The sequence below is a fragment of the Typopeltis vanoorti genome, chromosome 2 (assembly GCF_054136105.1).
Source record: "Typopeltis vanoorti isolate ZY-2024b chromosome 2, IOZ_Tvanoo_1.0, whole genome shotgun sequence".
NCBI lineage: Eukaryota > Metazoa > Arthropoda > Arachnida > Uropygi > Thelyphonidae > Typopeltis > Typopeltis vanoorti.
In genome coordinates, this window is record NC_143550.1 from 63023989 (window position 1) to 63051898 (window position 27910).

Below are 27910 nucleotides of genomic sequence, written 5' to 3' on the forward strand. Positions count from 1 at the left end.
TTGGTTAAACTAAAATAAAAAATGATGGTACAACATGACAAAATTTCATGCCGGCTGGGGCGTCGCCCGGTTAAACAAGGCCCCCGTTGTTTTTGCCAGGGTACCAGGGCGAACAGCGAAAAGTCAGCTACTGGAACAAATCTGAAAACAAACCCCAACTCAACATCACCAGAGTTAAAGATCGGTACTATCAACGTAAGAAGCCTGAATGGCAAAGAAATGGAGCTAGCTGAGGAATTAGATAAGTCGTGTTTTTACCAGATCGACATAATAGGGGTGACTGAAACAAAAAAGACCAAAACTGGTGAGATCTTTCTGAGCAATAAATACAAAATGTTATATTCAGGCAATGACAATCAAGGAAAAGAAGGAGTAGCCATAGTATTCAACACAAAATACGAGGCTAATCTTCTTGAATGGCAGTCAATCTCAAGTAGAGTAATGTGGGCAAATATGAGAATGGGGAACTGGACAATGAGACTTATTTGTGCCTATGGTCCCACAGAAGGTTCTACTAAGGTAGAAGTGGAGGAATTTTTTGAGGCTTTAGAAAAAGCAACTGACACAATGAAAAAGGAAAAGTTGGTCCTTCTTGGGGATCTAAATAGTAGAGTAGGAAATGATTGTGAGACATGCAAAAATATTTTGGGAAAATTTGGAGAAAAGAGCAAAGCTAATAATAATGGCAAATATCTGTTGGATTTCTGCTCAGGACATGGACTGGTTATTACTAACACCATGTTCCAACATAAAAATGTGCACAAATTCACATGGAGAGAAGAGGCTAGGAATAAGAAAAGTCTCATTGACTATGTTATTGTTGATAGTGATGTTTTCTCCCTGGTGCAGGACACCAGAGTGTACAGAGGATTTGAAATTGGAAGTGATCACTATTTAGTCTTGAGCAGGATAAAATTGAATTTCATATTGAAAAGAATAACATGTAAGAAAGTTTTAAAGCGAATAAAAGTTGAGCAGCTCTCAGATGTGAACTGTAGACTAAAATACAGAAATATTATTGAAAAGAAAATGAAAGAGTTTGAGAACAGGAATCAAACCTTGGAGATTCAGTGGCAAACTCTGAAGGAAACATTGATTGATTCTGCCAGAGAGGCATGTGGTGAGGTTGTGTGCAAGGATAAAAAAATCAGAACTCCCTGGTGGACACAGGAAGTTAAAGAGGCAGTGAAGGAAAAGAAGAAAGCATATCAAAAGTTCCTGGCAAATAAGTCAGCTTTTACTCTTACAGAATACAGAGACAAATGTAAGAAAGCTAAACAGTGTGTAAAACTAGCTAAACAAAAGTCATGGGAGGACTTTGGCAAGAATATAGAAAATAAATATCAAGAAGGTGGCAAAATATTCTGGAGGTTGTTGAAGAAGCTTAGGAATGGAGGAAAGAGTGCTGTAAAAGGAATTAGAGATGATAAAGGTGAAATGAAAACAGGAGAAAAAGATATCCTTGAAGTATGGAGTAATTACTTTGAAAAACTGCTAAATGAAACAAGCAGTGATGACAGCACAGTGATAAAAAACACTGACCAGGCATGCAGTCAGGAATACATATCCATACTTGAAATAGAAAAAGCCATCAAAGGCTTGAAATGTGGAAAGGCAGCAGGAGTAGATGATATTCGACCAGAAATGCTGAAGTATGGTGGTATAAGAGTCTTACAGTGGCTGCACTGCATAGTTCAGAAGGCCTGGACAGAGGGATGAATTCCCGATGATTGGAGTAGTGCTCTCATAGTACCCATATATAAAAAGGGAAATAAAACTGAATGTGAGAATTACAGAGGTATTTCCCTACTGAGTGTTCCTGGCAAGATTTATGCAAGTATACTTGAGAAACAGTTGAGAAGAATTGTGGAAGAAAAGCTTGGTGAAGAACAAGCTGGATTCAGGCCAAATAGAGGCTGTCAGGATCAGATCTTCACTTTACGACAAATAGTCGAGAAAGCATGGGAATATAACAAAGATCTGTATTTAAGTTTTGTCGATTTGGAAAAGGCATATGACAAGGTGCCAAGAGAGAAGCTATTCAATACGCTGCAGTTATATGGTGTCAATGGGGCATTATATCAAGCAATACTTAGTCTTTATTTGAGTTGTGAGTCAGCAGTTAGAATTGAAGGAAGTACAGGAAGATGGTTTAATGTTAAATCTGGTGTGAGACAAGGATGTACATTATCCCCTCTGTTATTCACTATCTATATGGATCACATTATGAAGGAATGTGGTATTAAACCTGATATCAAAATTGGAGATGTTAATGTCAGCTCTTTGCTTTATGCGGATGATGTTATACTTCTAAATAAATCCGCTACAAGTCTGCAAGATTCTCTGACTAAATTGAATAGCTGTTGTAATAGATATGGTATGAAGGTCAGCAATAAAAAGACAAAGACAATGAAAATAGGCAGAATCATTGAAAATGTCAACTGTGTTGTGAATGGAGAACCTGTGGAACAAGTAAAACATTTCAGCTACTTAGGCACGATTTTTACTGAAGATGGTAAACTAAATATAGAAATAGACAACAGAATCAGCAAAGCTGGTATCGTGGGAAGTCAATTGAATAAATTCATATGGAATAAGAAAAAAATTAGTCGCAACACTAAATTAGCTGTATACAAGACTGTGTTCAAACCAATTTTAACTTATGGATCTGAGAGCTGGGTCAGAAGTAAAACACTTGACCAAAAACTAGAGACCGCAGATATGAGAGTTCTGAGAAAGATTAGAGGCGTGAACAGATGGCATCAATGGCAATATCATATTAAAAATGAGGATATTAGGAAAGAACTTGACATTGTCAGCATCCAGGAATGCGTTAGCAGAGCTAATCTCAGATAGTATGGTCACTTAAATAGAATGGGAGAGGAAAGATTAGCAAAACAAGTTTTCTCTGCCAGGTTAGCAGGAAAACGACCCAGAGGAAGACCAAGATATAGGTGGATTGATACGGTACAAAGTGCCTTAGACGATAGAAATATAAGATCTGATAATGTTGGAGTCTTGACAAGTAACAGACTGATTTGGAGGAAAATTGTAGATAGGAAGTTAGTAATGATGTAATTTTTTCATGTAGTACTGTCATATCCTGTACACCCATTGAGGGTACATGGCAGGAATTTGATGATGATGATGATGTTCAAACCAGTTTTAACTTATGCATATAAAAAGTGTTATTTAAAAAAAAAAAAAACTGATCAGAACAATAGAGACAAACCGTATGAGAGTTCTCAAGAAAAGGGAGTGAACAGAGATGATAATGGCATAATCATATTAAAAATGAAGATGTTAATTAGGTTTTGTTGCTGTACATTATTCACATTTTTACTCTCACATTGGATTGCACTGTTTAAGCTTTAATTATTACTATTATTAGGCTCCATGGAGTCCAAAGACTCATTGCAGGAGGAGCTGCATGATTTTTGGCATGATATCTGCTTTATTTATTAATTGAAATTGCCTTCTTTAAATATAACACAATGGTGATACTCACGAGGCCAACAACACGGACATCTACCAGTGTGACTACAAGAGTGCTGTGGAAATCAAGTGGCATTAACAATATAGACATTTCAAAAATGATTTGATGTCGTGAGTGCAAAATGTATGCATGGCAGAGCGTAAGAGATGTGTTTGTGGAGAAAGAGAAAAAATGAATAAGAAATGAGAGAAAGTATTGATATGTAGAAAGTATGATATATTATTAGACTATGAGGTAATGAATGTGAAACATACTGAAAAGATAGGAGATGGCATAAATGAAAGAAATGGAAATGAAAAAAAAAAAAAGATAGTGAAACTGAGGGCGAGAAAGAATGCAACAATGTAGAAGCAAAAGTTAGTGATAAGGGAGCAAAAGTGAGTATGAATGAGGAAACAGAAGTAAGGTGTGCCAGAATGAGAGGTAATAAAACTGTGAGAGAGTGACAGAGAGTGAAATTGTTGGAATAAAAGATTTGATGAAACAGTTATTGAAAATGAAAAATGAAATGATGAATATGCAGAGGAATATTAGACATTTAGAGGAAACTAATGAAATTGATTGTGCAAAGGAATAGAATGAAAGAAAAAAAGAGGTGATGAGTGATTCCAGGATATGGAGATTCCATACTTAGAGGATTATTTAATGAGAGAGTAAATAAGGTCTGCTATCCAGGAGGGAGAATGAGTAACATAATTAAGGTGTTAGAGATGAGGAAGAAATGAGTAAGAGAATTAGTGGTGGTTGTGGGGACAAATGATCTAAGTGGATATAAGGAGCATGTGAGGGCAAATATCAGGAAGTTATAGAGAAGAGTGAAAGATAACAGTGTAGTGAAAAAGGTTGTCAGTGTGTTGCCGAGGTATGACAATGATGAGTTGAAATGGGAAGCCAAAATTATGAACAGTATGATATCAAAGCTCTGTGAGGAGAAGGGAGTACAGTTTCTGGATATGTGAGAAGTGTTTGAGGGAAGAATGGAATTACGAAGAAGAAGTTGATTGCATTTAAATGGCTTTGGAGCGAACTGAGGAAACTATTACTAGATGGAAATGCAGTGTGTCATGAAAGCAAGAGATCAGAAGTTAGAGATGAAGTGAAAGCTCAGGAGAGTAGTATTGAAGAGGCAAAAGTGCTTAGCACTGGAAACAGTCATTGCATGTAAGATGAAGAGAGAATGGGAATGCAATAGGAAAAGGGAAACAGGAGGAGACTGGGTGGACAGGGAGACATGGTATAGTGACACTGGATGATGATGAAAGTGGCAGTGCATGTGCATATGAAGATGTAGTATATTGCAATATAGGTGGGGAAGTTGAGACTGAGCAGATAAATGTGATAAGTAGTGATAAAGAAGATTGGGCAGGTGGTGAGGAAATCACAACCAACTGGTTACAGCCCTAAAAATGAATTATTATATTTGTTTACAAATGCCAGAAGTATCAGAAATAAGGGAGATGAAATGGTTTCACTGATTGAGTTTCCCCAAAAAATCAATGGAATAGGTGAAACATGACTGAATGATGATGATATTCTAACAGGAATAAAAATGGAAGGGCATAGTATTTTTTGTGAGGATAGAAAGAACAAGAAGGGAAGGGGGAGTGCTGCTGATAATAGCAGGAGAATTATGTCCACATAAAGCAGACATGAAAGAGGGAAATAGTAGCAATGGTTATGGTGTAATGTGGAGATTGAAAGGAAGACATATTTAGTTCGATGTTGCTATTGCCCTGGGAATGTGGAGAGTAGCGATGAAGAAAGTCATAAACAACTTGAATTAGTGAACAAAGCAAGAATAATTTTAATTATGGCGGTATAGATTGGAATGAAGAAATAGCATTCGGGAATAAGGAAAATGCATTTCTCAGGTTCTTGAGAGATAACTATCTTAGGCAGCACATAAAGGAGGACACATGAGGATCAAGTTTTTAGATCTGATCATTTCATCAGAGGACGTAATTATGAGTAGGTTTGCTCACTTCCCTCCAGTTGGTTAGCGTGATCATGGAGTGATCATCTGGGTTGTAGCTAGCAATATGAAGACTTCTGTGAGGAAAGAATATATGTAGAAGTACAAGGCTGGTGATTATGACAAGCTTAGGAGATAGCTTGGATATATAGCATGGAACGAGGAGTTGAGCAGTATGGAAATAAATGCTGCTTGGAAACTTCCAAAAAATACATAACAGCATCGATGTTTGAATGTATTCTGAAGGCCAAAAGGCTGAATAAGGTAGGTGTAAAATGGATGAATGAGGGCCATAAGCATTTTCTACTTTGGAGACAGTACAAGGTGAATAATGGTAATAATCAGTTTAATGAAGAGTATAATGAACAAAGAGCCTCTTAGCTCAGTCTGTATAGACAAAGCCCTTTGGTGGTAAAGACCTGGGTTTGATTACTGTCAATGACATGAGGAATCTTTATCTGGTCTATTTCGACTATAGGTGAGTTAGCTAGTCTCATACGGAGGTAGGGGATTTTTTCTCATGGAAACTCTGTTTTTTCGTGAATAGAACAGTCAAACCAGCCCCGTGAACGCACACAGATTACAGTCAGAAATACTGCCCTTAGGGGGGGGGGGGGATGTAACAAGGAATGGTGACCCAGCTGCATTAATTAGCTGTAAGCCCTCCTCAGTATAGGGGAAGGGGAACTCAACCCATCCTAGGTTGGACGGATAGAGTATATGATGATGATGATTTATGAACAAGCCAGGAGAGTCACTCCATCAGTAAGGAAAACAAAAGTGGAGTATGAGCAGAAACTAGTAAATCAGGCAAAGAAAAACCGTATAAAATTTTTTAGATATGTCACAAGGATCATCGTAAGATGATTAAAGTGGATGAAAATGGTAGAATGGTCACTGCTGCAGAAGACATTGTTGGGGTATTCACTCTAATATAATTGTGAGTGAGCAGGAGGTATTTGAGGAAATAAATAACCTTGATATCAATAAGGCAATAGGATTTGATATCATATCGCCACCATCTTAAGAGAATGTTTCAGGGAATTAGCAGTAGCATTGGCATGCCTGTTTCATAAAAGCCTCACAACAGCATAGATTCCAAGAGAGTGAAAGGAGGGTAAAATTGTTCTCCTGCATAAAGATGGTGATAAGGCTGTATACCTTCAAATTATAGGCCAATCTGTACATCTGGAATTGTGATGAAGGTACTGCAGAGATTAGTGAGAAGTAAGATATAGACATATGTTGATAACAGCAGTATTCTCTATGGTTATTACCATGGGTTTGTTAAAGGGAGATCATGTGTTACTAACTTATTTATGTACTATAACAAGGCAACAAATACCTTGGACAGGGGGGGGGGGGGGGATATACAGTGGTGTTCTTGGATATTGCAAATGCTTTTGATACACTGCCACACGGGAAGCTGTTAAATAAATTGAAACAGATGGGATTGGATAACAGCCTTCTGAGTTGGATCAGTGACTGACTGTCAGATAGGTATCAGGAAGTTGTATATGGGGTGCAGTATATAAAAAGAGGAACGGCACTAGTGGCGTACAGCAGGGATCAGTTTTGGGAACCATTGTTGTTAAATTTGTATGTTAATGATATTGGGATGGGTTTATCTATTGATATGCAGCTGTTTGCAGATGATGCAAAATTGGGGAGAGCAATGCAGAGTCAAGCAAATGTTATGGCCTTACAGGAGGAACTGAAACTGTCAGTTAAATGTTGCAAGGTGTAAGGTTTTGACATTTGGGAAGCAACTATAGGATGCAAAGTATACACTTGGCAGGAAAACTTTAAAAAGAAGTAGAGGAGATGAGAGATCTAGGAGTGATGGTGGACAAGGACCTAAAATTCAGGGAGCCACATTGCACAAGTTATGAAGATGTCACAATCGGATAATATCGATGATGCGGAGGACCCTGATATGCAGAAATAGAGCAGTTATGCCATTGTGTAAGCCTCATATGGATTATTGTGCACAGATTTGGTCACTGGGTTTTCATGGTGATGAGGATATGTTGGAAAAGGTCCAGAGAAGATTCATAAAGGTGATCAGTGCTCTTTGGAATGTGGAGTATAAGGACAGATTGAGAGAATGTAACTTGCAAAGCCTTGTGAATAGGAGGAAGAGGGGAGTATAATATTGAGACATATCAGCTGGTCAGGAGTGGTTATCAGGTTGATATGGAAAGATTTTTCATAGAATGGGAGAGGGGAGGGGAGGAACACAAGGCCATCGCTAGAAACTGTACAAAAGGAGGGTGAGAGTGGAGGAGTGAGGAGAAGGTTCTTTGCACTGAGAATGGTTGGTGAGTGGAATGCATAGTCTGAGTGTGTGTGTGTGTGTGTTGTGAACGTAGACACACTGAATCAGTTTAAGGCACTCTTGATTGAGCAGTGTGTGTGTGTGTGTGTGTGCAATAGTGTATACATGACACAACGAGTCTCTCCTTTTAGGTCAGATGTTAATAATAATAATAATGTTTATATGGGATTTTTCAGTTGTAATGGTGAACTTAAAATCCCTACCATCCCCATATGGAGATGGTAGGGATTTTTCTGATGGAAAATTGTGTCTTTAATCCAGGATACAGGCAAATTTACCAGAAAAACACACATGCAATTTATAGACAAAAAATACTATTGGCAGCAGGCAGCAGGTGGAATTGTGCATACTTGGTGGATTAAGTAAGTAGTAGAGATGGTGAGTTGTATATAGATTAGCACACCGTTCCTCGATGAGTTTTTGGAGGTGTAAATTAATAATAATAGTAATTTTCTTTTGATATATTTTCTCCAATTTTCTTTTATGATATTTTCCACGGTGGTTTTTGTTATTTTGTTTGTCCTGATTGTGACAGGGGACAAAGGAAATAGCAAAAAATCGCTATAGTAAAAAAAGTTGGTTTACTATAGCAAAGGGTTCATCTTTTTTTCATCTTTTGTTGTTTGTAATGGTGAACTTAAAATAGCATTAGTTATATGGGACTTGGGGAAGGGCCAGTTCTGTAATTTGATATAACATTTGCCGGCAAAGGTTGGTCGATTGGTAGAGCCTCTGCCACTAATGGCTCAGTTAAGTAAGTTTGTGTGCGGTTAGTAGTTGGAAGGGATCCAATCGTTCGATGCTGTTGGCACACTCTCCCTTGATGAGTCTTTGGACTCCCTGGAGGTGACAAATAATAATAATAATAATAATAAATATCATTACATTATAGTGGTGTTTACTATATGTATAGTGCATGCCTACTGTAAGTTAAAATGAAATTTTTCAATTCGTTCTTTGGTGTAATATGATCTTTAAAATCGAGGCATGAAAATGTAATTCAAAACATTAATGAAACAGAAATATAAAATATGGAATCTCTATAATTCAGCTGGTAGTGACAATACCCACTGGCTGAAAAAAATGGATTCAAACCCTATATAGCATACAGTAATGTGAAAAATTCTTCAAAGGACTTTTGAATCAGAATAAATATGCTAGTCTCTTATGAAGAATAGCTAATTTATCTCTGAATAATTAGGTAGGAATAACTGCCCTGGAATAGCATTAAACAATTTTATATGAAATTGTTTAATGCTATTCCAGGATATTGAGCTTAAGAAGTTAATAAGAATATGAGGAAGATGAAAAATAAAAAAAAAAATAAAAATACAATGTTCACAACAGTGTGAAATTTTTAAGCAAAATTAAATACATAATCAAGGAAATGAAAAGTTTGAAGATTATTGCATACATCACTTTACAATTTCTCATTACAATGTTATCAATATTTATTAACTATTAACTTCAGATACTTAATCACTGGCATAAAATCAAAATGACTTACACAAATATTTGGGTTTAGTTGGGAAAGAATCTTCATGCTATGTAGACTGTTTATGCCTAATGCAATTTCTAATTCTTTGTAAAGTAACACAAAGACTTTAACTCCCTTTTGCTGATAACATAAATAAAATAAAAGCAAATAGATATTTGGTTTCATACATGTAACTATGCCTTCATAATTAAAAAATACACATATCCATCATTACTTTTCTTGTGATGAAATTTTACATATTCATTGAGGAACAGAAAATTCCCATAATTATCAAACTTAATACTTAATTTTCTGTTTTCTTACAATTTACAGGATATTTCTGAAAAGATACATGTATTTCGATAGCATGCAATTCAAAATAACCATTATGCATATTTTTGTGTTCATATATTGACAGGACTGAGGGCATGTTGATCTGTGTGCCATTATAAAATCAGAATGTAGGACTACATTGAAATTCAGATATCCACAAATTTAAAAATATAAAAATGAATTAAAGATGAGAAGTTAATAAAACATCACTTAGATGAATGTTTCTTTTTTGTCTTGCTTAGTCTGCTAAGCAAATCTTGATTACATGTGAAATAAATTTATTAAAATTAGTTGTTAGAAGTTAATTATAATTTTGTATGAGCTGTCAAGTGCTGAAACATTTATATCAAGATGATTCATCATATTATTATTATTATTATTATTATTTGACACCTCCAGGGAGTCCAAAGACTCATCGAGGGAGGGCACCCACTCTACAACTCTCTGTTTCTGCTACTCAATCCACCAACTACACCAACACCATCTACTGCCCACTACTACCACAAGTATTTTCACAGACAATCACAAACATCCATGCCCACACTACTTTCACTCACAACATCCAAAGCAATCCATTCCAATCGTACACCACCCTACGAGAGAAAAAAATCTAGCCCTAACCCCCTTCTTAGTGCTTTCATTCTCAGCTTCCAAGGATGTCCTCTTATCCTTTCCCCACCCTCCATAAATTTAAAAATTCCATCAATTGAAATGCTATATGGCCCTTTCAAAAGTTTGTAAATCTCAATCATATCACCCCCTATTTACTAGTTTCTACTGTTTGCTAGTGTCCGCAGTCTATAAATTCTCACTCTGTCTTCATAATTAGTATTCCATCCTGATATCATTTTTAACACTTTCCTTTGCATTCTCTCCACTATATCAGAATCAAAACGGAAATCAGGAGACCAGACCTATGCACAATAGTCCAAGTGATTCCTTATCGAGGCTTTGTAAAGAGGAAAAAAAAGGCAAAAATTCAAAAAAGTTTCTGTAGGAAAATGAAATTCAAGAAGTTTTGTCCATGTAGGATAATAACTGTTGGCTTATGTAATAGAACCACATGAAAAGGTAGAGTGTTTTTATGTGGTTTGGAGTTGGGATGTAAAGAATATATTCACACTTGCACAGTTAAGTTGTGTTGAATTGATGTGTGTGTGTGTGTGTGTGTGTGTGTGTGTGTGTGTGTGTGTGTGTGTGTGTGTGTGTGTGTGTGTGTGTGTGTGTGTGTGTGTTTATATATATATGTTAAAGATACCAAGCTAGATACCAAGCTACTTGCAGGTGCAAATTTGATTTGTTTGTCTGTTTGCTTACTTGGGAAATGGAGTAAAACCAGGTTTAAAATAGCTTGGAATCTTTAACATTTATTATACCCAAGGTAAAATACTTTCTACACACACACACACACACACACACACACACACACACACACACACACACACACACACACACACACACACACACACACACATATATATATTTGTGTTATTTGCAAATTAAAGATTTTTATTTTGGTTATATAGTGTGTGAACATTCAATCTCTTCATGGGTTTAATGAGTTAATTGGCTAGTTTAAAAGACATTTATGCATTATCCTGAGATACAAATCTGCGTGCAAGTTGGATTTTTAGTTTAGTTTCAGGTATTGTTCTTTTTATTTTGAGTTAAGAGTTAAACCACTGAGACTGGAGGAGTAATTTTATGGTGCAACTTGATAGGATTACATGCACAAGAGAGAGAAATTAAAAATTTATACTGCTCCTATCCCCACATATACATTATAAATGGTGCATCACTGAGATGATTAATAAGAGAATTAAGAAATCTAGTTTTCAGAATAACTTTCTGTAGTATTAGTAAGTATTGATTAAGAAAATAAATAATTCAAGTTTATTAGGTGAAAATTCTGTATATTCATTACAATATGAAGAATTTTCAAAATATGTTCAGAACTTGAGATATCCTATAATAAACTTTAATAGTGATTCTAATGAAAATATAGAATTTTTTGAAGTTGTAGAATCAATTAAAAAAAGTGGTAGATAGTCTGAAGAATAGAAGATTTTGGTTTTAAAGTCTAAACTGCAAGGTAAAGCAAAGCATTTTGCTGAAAATTCCAGAAGGCTGAGATTAGCTTTGAACTATGCAACACTTAATATATTTTATCTGAGGAATTTTCCAAAAGACAGGAACTTGGCCATGTCTTTGGAAAGTTCACTCATGTATATAAATGCAAAATGAATCCATTTCCCAATTTTATGGGAAACAGATTCTTTTAAACTGTTATATGATTGCTTAAACTGTTATATGATTATATGATTAAATATTTCATATTATAATATATATATATCATATGTTATTTTTCATATGATTATATGATTATGATAGTGAATTTTTGAAGAGAATTCTTTCCCCATCAATTCAGACATGGATTGAGGCCTGAATTAAAAAAGGTCAGTTTACAAATATTGGATTATTGTAAAAAGAGTTCTTGCTAAAAAAGAAGAATCATTGATTCTGCATGTGTGTTCAAACCCAGCCAAGTTTGTTGATGCAATTGATGAAGTAAATTCTTTGATGGCTTGTAAGAAGAATTCCTGTAAATCCAGAGTATTTTCTTATACTATTTCTAATGATATGAACTCTCAAATGCCAAAATTTGATAAGCAATTTGAGAAACTAAAAAATGAGAAGAGAATAAATGATAAGATGTTAGTTATTTTAAATACATGGGATGAAATTTTGAATAAAATCAATTTCAGAACTTCAGTTACAGTTAACTTCTTGTGAAAAAAGAAATCAGAGTTATGATAATGAGAAAAGAATACCACATAATAAGCAATGGATGAAATTAAAACTGTTAAATGTTTCAGATGTGGGGAGTTAGGTCACATATCTAAACACATATCTAATTTGTAGGTTTGCTGAAGCCTAATTAAAGAGATCTGAGCTGCTTGTGTAAAAGTTCTCAATCTTTACATGTTGTGACAATATGCCTAGAAGAGAAGTGAAGAATTTTAAATCTTTACAGTCTCAATTCTATTGTAAGACTTTTAACAACTCTGGACCTAGCAGATTCAGAATTCTGTTCGTGCTTTCACCACCCTATCTGATAATGCATTCCATGATCTAACCACTCTCCATACAAAAAAAAAGTCCCTGGTATCAACCCTGTAACTACTACTCAACAGTTTAAATGTCTCAATCACAATAACCTCTCCTTCTATTACCAAACTCTGCAGTCCACATGCCATCAGTCTATTCTAATAACTAATATCATACAGACTTCTTCTCTCAAGATATAAACTAAAAGTCTGTTTCAGCATCCTAAGGACTATACTTTTCATTCTTTTTTATAAGTCTTCCTATGTCTCTTTTTCTCTTCAGTTTATACTTTGTTACTTCTTTGAGTATCCTTCCTTCCCACATTCTTTGTATATGTTCTCTACAAATCATTGGGTGTTGTTTTATTTTATCATTTATCACTCATATTTGTAATTCCTTTCTAATTTCATCATTTTGTATTCTATTCATTCTTGTACATCCTTTAACAACCCTAAGAAATTTCATTTCAGCTGCTTATATTATACTTTCATCTTTTGTATTTTCTCTCTCTCTCTCCAACTTTCTGTGAGAGAAGAAGAGAGAACAGGAACAAAAGAGGAACAGGTAAACAGAGTGAGCCTGTTTGGGCAGGGAGTGTGGATGTGTATGGAGATGGAGAATACAGCAATGTGAGTGGGGAAGTTGAGACAGAGTGGATATATGTGGTAAGTGGTGATAAAGGAGATTGGGAAAGGGCAGATGTGGTGGAGTCCATAACCACTCCTATCCAGTGACTTGGATAGGAGTGGTTATGGACCTAAAAATAAATGAGGTGGATGAAATGGTTTCAGTGATTGAGTATATTTGCCCCAAAATCATTGGAATAAGTGAAACATAGTTGAATGAAGATGATATCTTAACAGGAATAGAAATGGAAGGGTATACTATTTTTTGCAAGGATAGAAAGGGCAAGAAGGTAGGGGAAGTGCTACTGATGATAGCAGGAGAATTATATCCACATAAAGTAGACATGAAAGAGGGAAATAGTAGCAATGATTATGAGGCAGTATGGTGTAATATGGAAGTGGACAGGAAGACATATTTAGTTGGATATTGCTATAGGCCTGGGAATGTGGAGGGTGGTTTAAAATGTATAAACAAGTTGGACTGTGAGGAAAAGATATATGTGGAATTATAAGGCTGGTGATTATGATAAGCTTCGGAGATATAGCATGGAATCAGGAATTGAATGGTAAGGAAATAAATGCTGCTTGGGAACTGAAAGAAAAACTTAACAGCATCAATGTGTAAATGGATTCTGAAGGCCAAAAGGCTGAATAAGGGAGATGTAAAATGGATGAATGAGGGGCATAAGCATAAAACCTGGAAGAAAGTACTTTAGAGATAGTACAAGATGGTAATAATCAGTTTCATGAAGAGTATAAACAACTGGTCAGGAGAATCACTCACGTAGTAGGGAAAACAAAATTGCAGCATAAGCCAAAATTGGCAAATCAGGCAAAGAAAAACTCTAGACAGTTTTTTAGATATATAGCAAGTAGAAGGGAGAATGATCATGTTAATGGATGAAAATGATAGAATGGAAACCTTCAGAAGACATTCTTGAGGTATTCAGTGATCAATTTAAAAGGGTGTTTCATCCTGATCTGGGTGGAATCATGAGGAACTTAAGTGTAGAGAACATAGGAGAGGATGGTTTAATTGTGAGTGAGTCAGAAGTATTTGAGGAAATAAATAACTTTGATGTCAATAAGGTGATAGAATTTAATGACATAACACTACACGTCTTAAGGGAATTCCAGCATCTTCCAGCGAATTGGCAGTAACATTGGAATGCTTGTTTATTAACAGTCTTACAACAGCACAGGTTCCAAGGGAGCATAAAGAAGGTAAAATTGTTCCACTGCATAAAGGTGGTGACAAGGCTGTACCTTCAAATTATAGACCAATCTGTATATCTGGAATTGTGGTGAAGGTACTACAGAGATTGGTGAGAAGTAGGATACAGAACTGGGTTAAAAACAGCATTATTCTTTGTGGTTATCAGCATGGGTTTGTTAAGGAGAGATAATGTTTTACTAACTTATTTATGTATATAACAAGGTGGCAAATATCTTGTTCAAGGGAGATGCACATACTGTGGTGTACTTGAATATTGCAAAAGCTTTTGATAGACTGTCACAACAACAAGCTGTTAAATAAATTGAAACAGATGGGATTTGGATAACAGACTTCTGAGTCAAATCAGTGATTGGCTGTCAGAAAGGTATCAGAAAGTTGTATATGGGATGCATTATCCCATAAGAGGAAGGTCACTAGTGGTGTACCTTAGGGATCAATTTTATGATCATGTTCAATTTCTTTATTAATGATATTGGGATGAGTTTAACTAGTGATATGCAACTGTTTGCAAATTATGCAAAATTGAGGAGAACAATACAGAGTCAAGCAGATGCTATGGCCTTACAGGAGGACTTTAATAGATTGCATGAATGGCTAGGTAAATGGAACTGTCAGTTCAATGTTGCAGCAAAAAATAAGGTTTTGGGATATGGTGAGCAACAATTGGATGCAAAGTATACACTTGGTGGAGAAACTTTAAAGGAAGTAGACAAAATGAGAGATCCACAATTTGTGAAGCCATCACATTGAATAATGGTAATGATGCAGAGCACATTGACATGCAGAAATAAAGAGATTATGGTGCCATTGTATAAGGCCGTGATCAGTCCTCCTATGGAAATTGTGCACAGATTTGGTCACTGGGTTTGTATGGCGATGAGAATATTTTGGAAAGGGTCAAGAGAAGATTCAAAAAGGTGGTCAGTGGTCTTTGGAATGTGGAGTACGAGGACAGATTGAGAGAATGTAACTTGCAAAGCCTTGTGAATAGGAGGAAGGAGGAGGGATATGATCTAGACATATAAACTATAAGTTAATCAGGGTTTGTTATCAGGTTGACAGAGATTTTTCATAAAATAGGAGAGGTAAGGATATAACAAGAGGGCCATCATTGAAAATTGTATAAAGACGGTGTGAGCAGTGGATTGAGTAGCAGGTTCTTTGCATGGAGAGTGGTTGGTGAGTGGAATGCATTGCCTGAGTGTGTTGTGAATGTATACACAATGAATCATTTTAAGGCAGAATTGGATGAACCATGTGTGCAATAGTGCATACCTCCCACAATGAGTGTCTGACTCCATGGAGGTCATTTTCACTATATTATTTAAGGAAATTACAACGTACTAGGATATACATTAAAATAAATTTTAATATATTTCTATATTTCAGCAACGTCACGTTGCCATTTTCAAGAACTTAAGTACAAGACACGTGCACGTAGGCACAGCACAACAATAAGTGAGGAAGAAGTATGAAGCTGTTATTTCTCCTAAAGTCCTGATGGTGCCCTCTACTGGCAATGTTGGTATTCTTGGGCGATTGGGCTGGAGGTCTTCTGACGTAGGTTTCCCAAATTTGAGGAAGTCTCATGCAGCCAAATTTGTGGAGGTTTGGATCGTTTCTTAGGGCTGAAGCTGATTCTAGGAAAAGCCTTTCATATCTGTATTTGCTACGGTGTATTATCCTGGCTTTCTTCCACCATATTCTATGGCAGGTATCCAGCGCATGGTCAGCAAGACCAGAGTGGCTGTATTGGTGAAACCGGATGTAGTCCTTGTGTTCTGAAATTCTGATATTTGCTGTCCTGCCTGTTTGGCCAAAGTAGGACAGCTTGCAGCTGCAAGGGACCTGGTATACACCAGGTAGGTCTAGGGGGGGAGGTTGGTCTTTAGTTGAGCGGATAAGGGATGCCAATTTTTTATATGGTTTATAACAAGAAGTTAAGTTATGTTTTTTTAGGATTTTTGTGATTTTTTCCAAGGTGCCTCGGATATAGGGTATGGTGACGGATTTAGAGTAATCCTTGTTGTGAGGGGGAGGGGGGGTTGTGATTTCAATATTTTTTGGATTTTTTTTGGGGGGGGGGTAGCCATTGGCTGAGAAAGTGTTGAGAATGCAGTTTAGTTCTGTGGTTAGGGCATTGTCATTAGAGCAGATAAGTTTGGCTCTGTTGTGTAGTGTCTTAATGACTCCATATTGTTGTGAGGGGGGGGGGATTGTTGGTGAATGTATCTGCCTGTGTGGGTGGGTTATCTATATACTGAGAAAACCAAGGTTCCATCAGGTTGGCGGGTGACTGGTGTGTCTAAGAAAGGAATGCAGTTGTTTTTTTCTTCTTCTTCCAGGGTGAATTTGATTCTGGGGTGTTGGTTGTTTAAGTGTGTTAGGAAGGAGAGGAGTGCATCAGAGCCATGTGGCCAAATAGCGAATACATCATCTACATAGCAAAGCCAAATGGTTGGTTATTGTGGGGCAGAGGTTAAAGCTTTCTCTTCAAACGTCTCCATATAAAAGTTGGCCAAGGGTGGGGAGAGTGGAGAACCCATGGCTGTCCCCTCTATTTGTTTGTAGAATTTTCCTTGGCAAACAAAATAGCCTGAGTTCATTGTGAACTGAAATAGGGCTGTGATATTGGGAGTAAATTTAGCTTGGATTAGCTCTGAGGATTATTTGAGTGGGACATTCGTGAATAAGGAGGAGACATCAAAACTGACCATTATGTCAGTGTGTTTGAGTGTAAGGTTTTCTATGCTGGCTTTGAAGTGGGCTGAGTTTTTTATGTATGAAGGTGTGTTGCCAGTATAGTGTGAGAGAGTTTTGGCCAAATGTTTAGTTAGTTTGTATGTGAGGGAATTAATGCCATCCACTATGGGACGTAATGGCACATTTTCCTTGTGAATTTTTGGAAGTCCATAAATACGGGAGGGTATGGCGTTATATGGTTTTAATTTGTTGGTGATTTCCACAGGCCAAGAAGTGACTTTCTTAAGGAGCCTGTGGAGTTTTCTAATTTGTGAGTTGGTGGGGTTGTACTCGATAGGGAGGTAAGTGGCCCGATCTAACAATAGAGATTTCAGCTTACCTGTGTAATCTTTTTGGTTCAGTAATACTGTGGCATTCCCTTTGTCAGCTTTGGTGATTTTTATTTTCTTGTTTTTCTTTAATTCTAGTAGCGATTTAATTTCTTTACTGGGCATGTTGGTTTTAGGTGGTTTAGCTTTGATCAGAACACAAGCTACAGCCAGTCTAATATCATTGGCGACGTGGCTTGGAAGGTGTCGAATCCCACGTTCAAACCGTATCATGATATCTTCAGCAGGTATTCTTCTGGGTGCAATGGCAAAGTTGTGGCCACATGCGAAGGCATCGAGTGCTTCAGGTTTCACACTAAGTGACGACAGGTTAACTACCGTTTCGGTAGGAAGTTGCGGTTTCGAGATCGCGTCCTTTTTTAATTTATCAAACTTTTTAATGTGTCGATCTCGTACTTTTTTGAATTCTTTCTCCACTGCAGTGCACGAGATGTCGTATAAAATCGACCAAATTTCATGGCTTAAGGTGTTTGAAAGGTCATCTTCTAGTGCCTGTATAGCTGAGTTAGCTTCACTCAGGAAACGGCGAGTGGCGGCAATTTGTTCTCTGAGTAAGGCTTGGCTGGCACGGTTGTAAATACGTGCCAGCCAAGTGCCGGCACTTGGTGGCACGTATTGAATTCAATACGTGCCACCATGTGTAATTCCACATGGTGGCACATATGGTGGTACTGCCACTATGTGAAATTCAAACGGTGTTTGAATTTCACACAGTTAGGGATTACCTGGTTATCCCGGCAGCGCTTCAGGAAGGCGAGACGATTCAGTTGTCTTGATAGCTTCAACTTCAATTTACCATAATGGCGTGCTTTACGTGCGGTAACATCTCCGTGGATAATCATAATTCTTGTGGAAAGGCTTAAACGTTGGTTATGCATTTTCACTATATTATTTAAGGAAATTACAACGTACTAGGATATACATTGTACTAGGATATAGATGTATATCCTAGTACGTTGTAATTTCCTTAAATAATATAGTGAAAATGCATAACCAATGTCTAAGCCTTTCCACAAGAATTCCATTGAGGTCAGATGTTAATAATAATATATAAATAATAGTATAATATTGTTGGTTGTGCCCTTGACTTTCTATAATTTTAATTATGTTTCTTTCTTTCTTTGTTTTTGCCTTTTGTTGTTTTTCTTACAGTACCACAGACTTCTTGAAAATGGTGTAACTTATTGTGTATATCATTATTTATATCAAATATTGAAAATGTATTACTATTTTAGTTTGAATGAAATATTTACCCCAGGATGCCATATTTTTAGTTTTCTTTAATGAGATTTGTAAATTTGTAGATGGTGAATGGATCCCTGTAGATCATCTTCTGATTTTGGTATAATTACTTGATTATCTCACAGGCATTTTGTTTACTTTTCTATGTTGACTAATGTTTATTCCTCAGTTTATTACAGATTTTCACTTTCTTATTAGATCACCTATATATATATATATATATAGGGTATGTCAAAATTATATTAACAGCAAATGGAAAAAACGTTTATTGTAAAATTTATTGTAATCAACATTTAGCAAAATTATGTTAACACTTATATCGAATGAACATTTAAATTTTCTTTTCTTTTCTTTTTGCTAAACGTTGATTGCAATAAATAATCTTTCCATTCAAGTGTTAACATAATTTTGACATACGTACCCTGACATTAAATAAGGTAGGAGAAAGGCTATATCCTTATTGGACTTCCTGATTAGCTAATTATTTCTGCATTCATTAATATTTATTATTACAGTTGTAGTGTTATATAGGCTAGTAATTGCATTTAATAATTATATATTTAGTTTAATCCTTTATCAGGTGCAAACAAAGTTGGCACCTGAATGCAAGTAATGTGAAGCTTTGTCCACCTTTGCCACGAGTTGCCCCAGTCCTGAAGATACTTCAGGCGCAAACTTTGTTTGCTTACACTCTGATAAAGGATTAAACTAAATATATAATTTAAAGTCTAACCAAGTGAAAAAAACTTCCATCTTTCTCTAATCCAGAGTAATTTAATAATAAGGTGTGACATCTTTTGGCAACTCATATTGGTAAATATGATTTCTGCATTACTTCAACCTTGGTATCACCTCTGGGTCTGGCTCCCACTGAAGAGACCTCAATAAAGATTGAAACCGGTCTGGGTAGTGACTCTTCCCATAATGCATAGTATTATACATGTCCACAAGGAGATGTGCTTTGCATTACAGGATACTAAGGCAAGTGATGTGAAGTTTTGTCCACCTTTGCCACAAGTTGCCCCAGTCCTGAAGATGCTTCAGGTGCAAACTTTGTTTGCTTACGTTTGGATCAAGGATTAAACTAAATATATAATTTATAGTCTAACCAAGTGAAAAAAACTTCCATGCATTTAATAACGTTTTGGATAGCCTTGGTCTTCAATTATATTCCATAATTTTTTTTCTGTTAATCAGTCAAAGGCTTTTTCATAATATGAATGCCAAGTAAGTCTGTAAATTAAAGTCTCGTCATTTTTTTTTCTCTAAGTAGTTTTAGTGTGAGTATATCACCAATGCAACTTCTACTATTCCTAAATCCAGCCTGTTCCTCTAATAACATACCATCAGCAGTGGCAGGTTTTTTATTTATATTCTTCTTATTATTCCTTCCCTCCTCTTTTACTTGCAGTGTCAAGGATTTGTCTACATTCAACTGCCATCGTTTCCTAGAAAGGACCTCCCACTATGAATCTTTTGACTCCCTGGAGGCCTGAATAATAATAATAATAATAACTTTCTATTGTGCAGATGTAAATATAAATCTCATGCTTTATTTTAAAATCTGTCACATCTCTACAACATTCTCCCAACTTGAATAAATTTGGTTGCCTCAGTCTACTAAAAATCATTAAACTGCCAGCTGAACAATCAAGATCCTCTTACCACACCCTCAGAAAGTGCCAATTAGGACTGCAGGATCACACCATTTTGAATTAGTCTGTATTTGCTTTCCATCAGTCGTGATGGAAAGCAAACATATCCTGAGTGCTGATGTATATCATATACACTTGTGACTATGAAAATATCTTGGTGACCAAGGTAAAGTATTATTATTATTATTTCTTGGACATCCCCATGGAGTCAAATACCCATCATAGGAGACTCAGTGTAACCACTGTTCACCAAGAAACTATCATATATATAATATATATGATAGTTACATATCACTCATTTCCAGATGATGCACTGACAGCTACCTCTGGCAACCCATTCCATCCATTCACTACCCTCTAAGCAAAAAATCTAGTCCTAACACATGTCCTTCCACAATGAGTCTTCGGACTCCTTGGAGGTGTCACGAAAATAATAATAATAATAATAATACCCTTGCTAACCAGACTCTTATACAATTAACAAAATATCATGAGATAAAATCAAAATAACATATTAATTAACAATTTAATAAAAGTTAGTAAATTATTGTAATTATTATCCTAAGATGTCTGTTTCTTTTTGGAACAAAAACATGAATGATAATAACATCTATTATCAGGAAATATTCAGGAATTATATTAACGCACTCCTTCTTTCCCATAATGCATAGAATTATAAATGTCTGCAAGGAGATGTGCTTTGCATTACGGGATACTAAGGCAAGTAATGTAAAGTTTTGTCCACCTTTGCCACAAGTTGTCCCAGTCCTGAAGATACTTCAGGACTGGGGCAATAACCATCAATAACCATCACCTCTAACAATCAACTTCTCTCCGTGGGCAGGGATGTCCACAGAGAGAAGTTGATTGTTAGAGGTGTTCCATGATCCTCTGAAGGGCATAGATATTAATAATAATTCACTTTATATTAACTTTCTTCTTCTTATTCTTCACAAAATCAAAAATACTAACAGCTTTAGTTTGAAGTATACGATCTAGACGTCCTGCTTCACCTTTATCTTCTGCTGGTCTATACAAAAATAGTTCTGGTGTCAACCACCATGCTGAGATATAAATTTCATGTTGTGCTTGGTTAAGGACTTCAGCCATGGCTTGAAAGTAAGAGGCACCATCTATAAACCTGAGTTTAATGAATTATCTTTTTAATGAAAGTGGAAAAAATGTTCTTAATACAAAATGTATATATGTAATTTATAGATAAAAGAGGAAAGGGGATATGGAAAGAAGAAAGAGTTTAATAAATTATAATTATTATATCTCTTTTTTTTAATGCAAGTAAAAAAATACACATACTATAAAATGAATATGAAAATAAACTTTATAGACAAATGAGGAAAAGACACAGGGGTAGAAAGAAATATAATTTTTGCAGATGGATACATACATTTCACATGGGTTGGATTTGTGCAAATAGAAAGATAAAAACAGAATATATACTAAAACTAGATACTAAAAATCACAAATTTAAGTTCAGATTGTCTCTAATCCATTGGACTGCATCTGGGGTAGCCTGGAACAGGTCCGTCAATGTGCCCTTAAAACTCCACAGTGAGCAGTCCTGGATAATATGATTGATGATCTGTTGATCAGCACCCCAGTCACATGTTGGTGATTTGGTAGCACATCTCGCATGGCCTGTCCTCAGGAGGTTGAGTGTGCTCCATTGTTGTCTAGTCAGGTCAAAGACAGGGGCCCCCGGTTGTTGGATCTGTAATGAGGTGTCCATTTTCTATTGCTGAAGTAAGCCTGCGATTCTTCCATTCAATTTGAGAGTGTTGGTAGCCATGTAACAGGTGTAGACTTTATGCAACTGGTCATAATTCTCATGATATCGTTAAATTGCATATTGACCTTGCTGACATGGTGACTCAAATACCACACTGGAGCACAGTATTCTGCACAAGAGTACACTAGGGCAGGGCAGCAGATTTTAAAGTGTTGGCTCCTGCCCCCACCCTGTTAATGCCCTTCCCCGGCCCTGTTTCCCATAAATCTCTTCCTTTTTTTCCCAAAGAAGTGCCCTTAAATATAATAATATATGTATATATATTATTTAAAAAAAAAAAAAAAAAAAAAACGGGTTTTCTAATTTAATCTTCCTACCTTGCCTCAACCCCCCCATGTTTCCTACCCCCTTTATCGGCCTAATAGCAGAAGTATGGAGAACTAAGACATCCTAACATTAACAAGGTATGTGCAAAATTTCTTCCTCTATTAATCTGCATATATTTACCTCCAAAATATACTTATAATGCCCTGAAAAGAATCTTGAGTAAAAAGCCAATGTATTTAAAATAATGGACACTCCTAAATGGAAACAGGCTAAAATAGCCACATAAATAATACTAAAAAATAATGATTTGTAGCAGCATGTGAATGTGATGAAAGAAACCAAGGAGGGGCTTTGAAAGTGCTGGATCTAGTGATGGCCTCAGATGATTTCTCAATAACCAAGGTATATTCATAGATACCAAGGTATCTCAATAACATTGCTCTCAACTAATAAGTGTGATCAGGCAATCTTGAATTGAAGGTGGATATATGTGCAAAATTTTCAGTTAAGAATTGGTCAACATATAGAATTGTAGGCAGATGTCATAATGATAAAATTTAATAATGGAAAAATACTTGCATGGAAATATTAATATTTAATACTGCAGAATAATTTTTTTATATTCTACTTCATGAACCTGAGAAGTCTGATTTAGCAGGCCATTCTTTATCCACTAGGCATACAATTCATTGGAATAAAACTAAGGTCTCACATAGAAGTTATTTTTTATTGAAAGATTTGTGAGTCTCACAAAGAAAGTTGTGAGGCTCACACCCACATACCGAACATCAACAAGAATGGCTGTCTTAAACTTTCACAATTTTGGAAAGTTGTTCTGAGTCACACTCCTAATTCCTGTGTTTCATGAATTAATAATTATTTAAATTTATTTATTTATTTGAATCTAATAGTAGATCGATGGAGCTCTCCTCCTGCAGCGAATAGCACATATTGTCATGTCCTTAAATTTTAATTGTTGTTCTGATTTGTTTATCTTTTTTCATCTGGATGCATTGACAATAGCTAGAAAACCTAGTTGAAAATTCTGCAAAAATTAAATATTAATAATGTTAATTTTACACCTGAGTGTTTTTTGATTATTCAATTTTATCATTATTTGATTTAAGAAGGGATACGATCCAAACCAGCTATGAGGCCAAACTAAAGGTTTGTAAGTTGCAACATTTTACTGACAGACAGAAAAGATATGATATAACAGAAATATATATTACTAGGGAGATGGTTTTATAGGACAGATGCAGAAGACATTTTTCAGTACATGACAGGAGGAGAGAGCCTCCGTAGCTCAGTCAGTATAGGCGAAGCCCTTTGGTCGGAAAGACCTGGGTTCGATTTCCGTTCGTGATGTGAAAAACCTTTATCTGGTCTCTTTCGACTAAAAGTGAGTTAGCCAGTCTCATACAGAGGTAGGGGGGTTTCACCCGGAAACTCGGGTTTTTCGTCCCCCAGAACAGGCAAACCGGCCCCGTGAACACACATGGATTACAGTCATGAATACATCCTAGCCATATGCCCGGGAAAAAAATGGGGGAGGGGGGGGGGAAGGAATGGCGAACTACCCTGTAAAAATCTCACCAGGAATACTTCGTGGGCAATGCCCACAGAACCACCTATGGTCGGAAACGACTGAAAGGGAAAATCAGATCAGACAGAAGGAGAAAGAAGAAAAAGGAAAATAAACTTAAGAAGAGGAATGATAGTTATTAATTGGTAGTTAAGTTCCCTACAGTGAGTCTTAAGACACCATAAAGATGACTGAATAATAATAATAATTTTAGATCCCTGAACTTGGCGACCTTATTATTGGGGGTGAAGCTGGTGTCGCTAGTGAATGTGGCGGTCGTATTGAGTTGCGCTAGAAAACGCAACTTTATTTTTAAAGTAAAGTATAGTGTGCTTTTTGTCTCAAATTGTGCTGCAGTTGTGCTTTGGTTGGATACAAGTGTCCTTCAGTCGTGTTATTGTTTGAAACTCTGTGGTATATATATCGTGTTTTTGCTGCTGTTTGTTCCACTACTTCAGCATCTAAAGATGCTGTCCAACAAGAAACACGTCAACGGCTCGAAAGCTTCTATACAAAAGTGTGGTTCTGCATTGGATTTTTCACAATGGATGCATTGTGGAAACTGCTACATGTATGCAGCAAAGCATGTGAAGGATCTGTGGACTGTTTGGCTAAATGAGAACAATAAAAACATCGACATATGTGAGAAGTGTCGCGATAGGCTGGAGCAATTAGGAATGGAAGCAGACATCGTGACCATAGCAGAAGAACTTCGGCAAGAGTTCCTGAAAATGAAAACTGACCTTCATCTTCTGCAAGAGGAATTGGAAGTGCTCAATAAAGAGGTTCTGGAAATTAAAGCTGAGTTAAATGTGTTGAATAGAGAAATTAGGTCTATGGAGATTACTTTAGCTGAAGTAACTAGAACAGGATTAAGTATGGGAGAGTCTTTGGTGATTGATGAAGTAATAAATATTATGGGAGTGATTGGGAGTCAACAGAATGAAAGCACAAGAGGTCTAGAAGAAACGAGATATCATGAGAGTGAGAGAGTAAGTAAAAGAATGTTGAGTAATGAAACTGGGAGAGTCATGCTGAATAGCATAGAAAATGAGGCCATGAGTGACGCTTGTTTGGACTTGAATGAAGTTATGAGTGGTAAAATATATGGTAATTCTATGATTAAGGGTATGGAGAGCAGTATGTCTGAGGAGTGCTTGGCTGGTGGAACAATAGAGAGAGGGGATGATGCAGAAAAGATGATAGTTATGGTGGGTACAAATGACCTGACTGGTAGTATAAATCGGGTAGCAAAAGATTTAAGACCATTGCTAGATATTGGGAAGAAGAAAAGTATCAATGGAAGGATAGTGTGTGTGTGCTTCCTTGTTTTGACAATTATGAATTAAGTAGACGAGCGATGATAATGAATGATATGATTGCAAAAATGTGCAAAAAAAAAAAAAAGGTCTGTAATTTGTTGACGTCTGAAGTGTGTTTGAAGCAAAAGACAGCTGTATGCAAAAGATGGGTTGCATCTGAACATGGAAAGTCATAAGCGATTGAAGAAGTTACTGCTTTCTGAACAAGTTGAAGTAACTGGGCAGGGAAACTAAAATTGAAAAGGTTGAGTGTAAGAAGGAGAAACTTAAGCAGTGATTGTACATTTATTGTTCCTTATTTTTGGAATAAATTGCAGAATAGAGTGCATAAAAATCAGCATGGGACTACTGAAATTAGTGATATGTACATCAGTTCTAAAGCTGGTACAAGAACTAAAGGGAATCTGCAATTTTTGTATACTAATGCAAAAAGCGTTCGAAATAAGAGGGAAGAATTTCTGGCATTAGTCAGTGCAATCTCACCAAAAGTTGTAGGCATTAGTGAAACTTGGCTGTTAGCAGAAGATGTGGTCACTGGAATTGAATATATGATGGGTACAGTAATTTCAAGGAAGATAGAGAAGATAAAACAGGAGGAGGAGGTATACTGTTGATGATAGCTGATGAGTTGCAGCAAAAGAAAGTAGTATATCAAGAGGATAGACAATTTCACTATTTTCACAATTTCACAAGATGATAGACAATTTCACTATTTCACACCAGACCACCTCTGGTGGTCTGGTGTAAAATAATGACCAATGCAACCAAATATATAGTTGGTTGCTGCTATAGGTTGGGGAGGGGGTACATATGATATTGAATTCATGCATCAGCAAATTAGTGCAATGAGTGCAGGGTTAATGATTATCATGGAGGATTTTAATTATGGTGACATAATTTGGAAGGAGGAAATATCACGTGGCAAAAAGGAAATGGAATTCACACATCTTCTACGAGATAATTACTTGAAAAAGCGTATAACTGAAGAGACATGTGGTGTGAGAGTGTTGGACCTGGTCATTGGTTCAGAGGGTATATGCATAAGTAAGGTGGCCTCGTTATTACCTCCAATTGGTGAGAAAGTGATCATGTGGTATTGACTTGGGAGGTTGCAAAATTTGTGGATTTCTCTCTTAAGAAGGGGATATACGGAACCAGAGGTTAGGCAATTATAACAAGCTTCAGAGAGTGAGCTTGAAGCCATCCCATGGCAGAACATATTGCAGGGGAAAGTTGTTAGCAGTGCATGGGATAAAATCAGCAGGTATCTGAGGAAGGCAATATCAGATTGTGTCACCATGGTCAGGAAGACAAACAAGGTATATGTTAGATGGATGAGTAGTAGTAGTAGTAGTACCAAGCTTGATCTGCAAAAAAAGAAAATGTTATGGAGAATTTACAAGGAGAAAGGCGATCAGTACACCCATGAGCAGTACAAGGCTCAAGCTAGGAATGTTACCAGTATAGTAAGAAAAGCTAAATCAGATTATGAGAAGACTTTAGCCAAGGAGATCAAGGGTAATCCCAAAGCGTTCTTCTGCTATGTGGCAAGTAAAAGGAAGAATGACTTTGAAAGGATAACTTTAGTGGGTGCTGAAGGTATTGAGGTGACAAATTCAGATGTAATAGTAGAGTTACTGAGTGATCACTTTTCAAAAGTCTATCACACATATGAGGACATTTCTATACCTGTAGCAATAACTAATGTGAGAATTGAAGTTAAGAAATCAGAAGTATTTAGTATATTGCAAAATTTAAATGATGAGTCTAAACACTGCTGTAGGTTTAGATGGAATATCAGATTGGGTGTTGTGTGAATGTGCAAAGGAATTGTCACCGCCTTTTACTTGGTTATTTAACTTAAGTTTGAACTCTGGTATGGTCCCTAGGGATTGGAAGAAAGACAAAGTAGTTCCTCTGCATAAAGGCGGCTCTATATGCAGTAGTTAATTACAGACCAATCACCATCTCAGGAGTGGTGGTAAAAGTATTGGAAAAGTTGGTTAAAGACAAAATTCAAGAATGGGTGGATCAGGATATGATACTCTATAGGGGCCAACATGGTTTTGTTAAAGGTCAATCCTACCTTAGCAATTTATTAACTTTTTATAATAGAATGACATCTGAGTTGGACAAAGGAAATGGCTACACAGTGGTACTTCTGGATTTTGCTAAGCTGTTTGACAGGATACCTCATGGAATACTGTTGTGCAAATTGGAGAGGATGGGGACAGATACTAAACTGGTGATATGGATAGGAGAATGGCTCAGGGAGAGATACCAGAAGGTGGTGTATGGAGGAGCACAGTCCAGGATGAGCCATGTGACCAGTGGTGGGCCTCAGGGCTCTGTG

The 27910-nt window shown here is 36.4% G+C and overlaps 1 protein-coding gene across 1 annotated transcript in view; it reads right to left on the reverse strand.

The window, feature by feature from the left end:
- LOC150109090 (phospholipase D1-like) overlaps nucleotides 1-27910 on the reverse strand; it is a 558765-nt gene that overhangs the window by 292351 nt on the left and 238504 nt on the right. Inside the window, exons 6-7 of the mRNA XM_090405612.1 lie at nucleotides 21549-21717; nucleotides 9314-9424 (exon numbers count right to left, since the gene is read on the reverse strand). Of these exons, the coding sequence (XP_090261738.1) occupies nucleotides 9314-9424; nucleotides 21549-21717 (280 nt within the window). The remainder of the gene's footprint in view (nucleotides 1-9313; nucleotides 9425-21548; nucleotides 21718-27910) is intronic.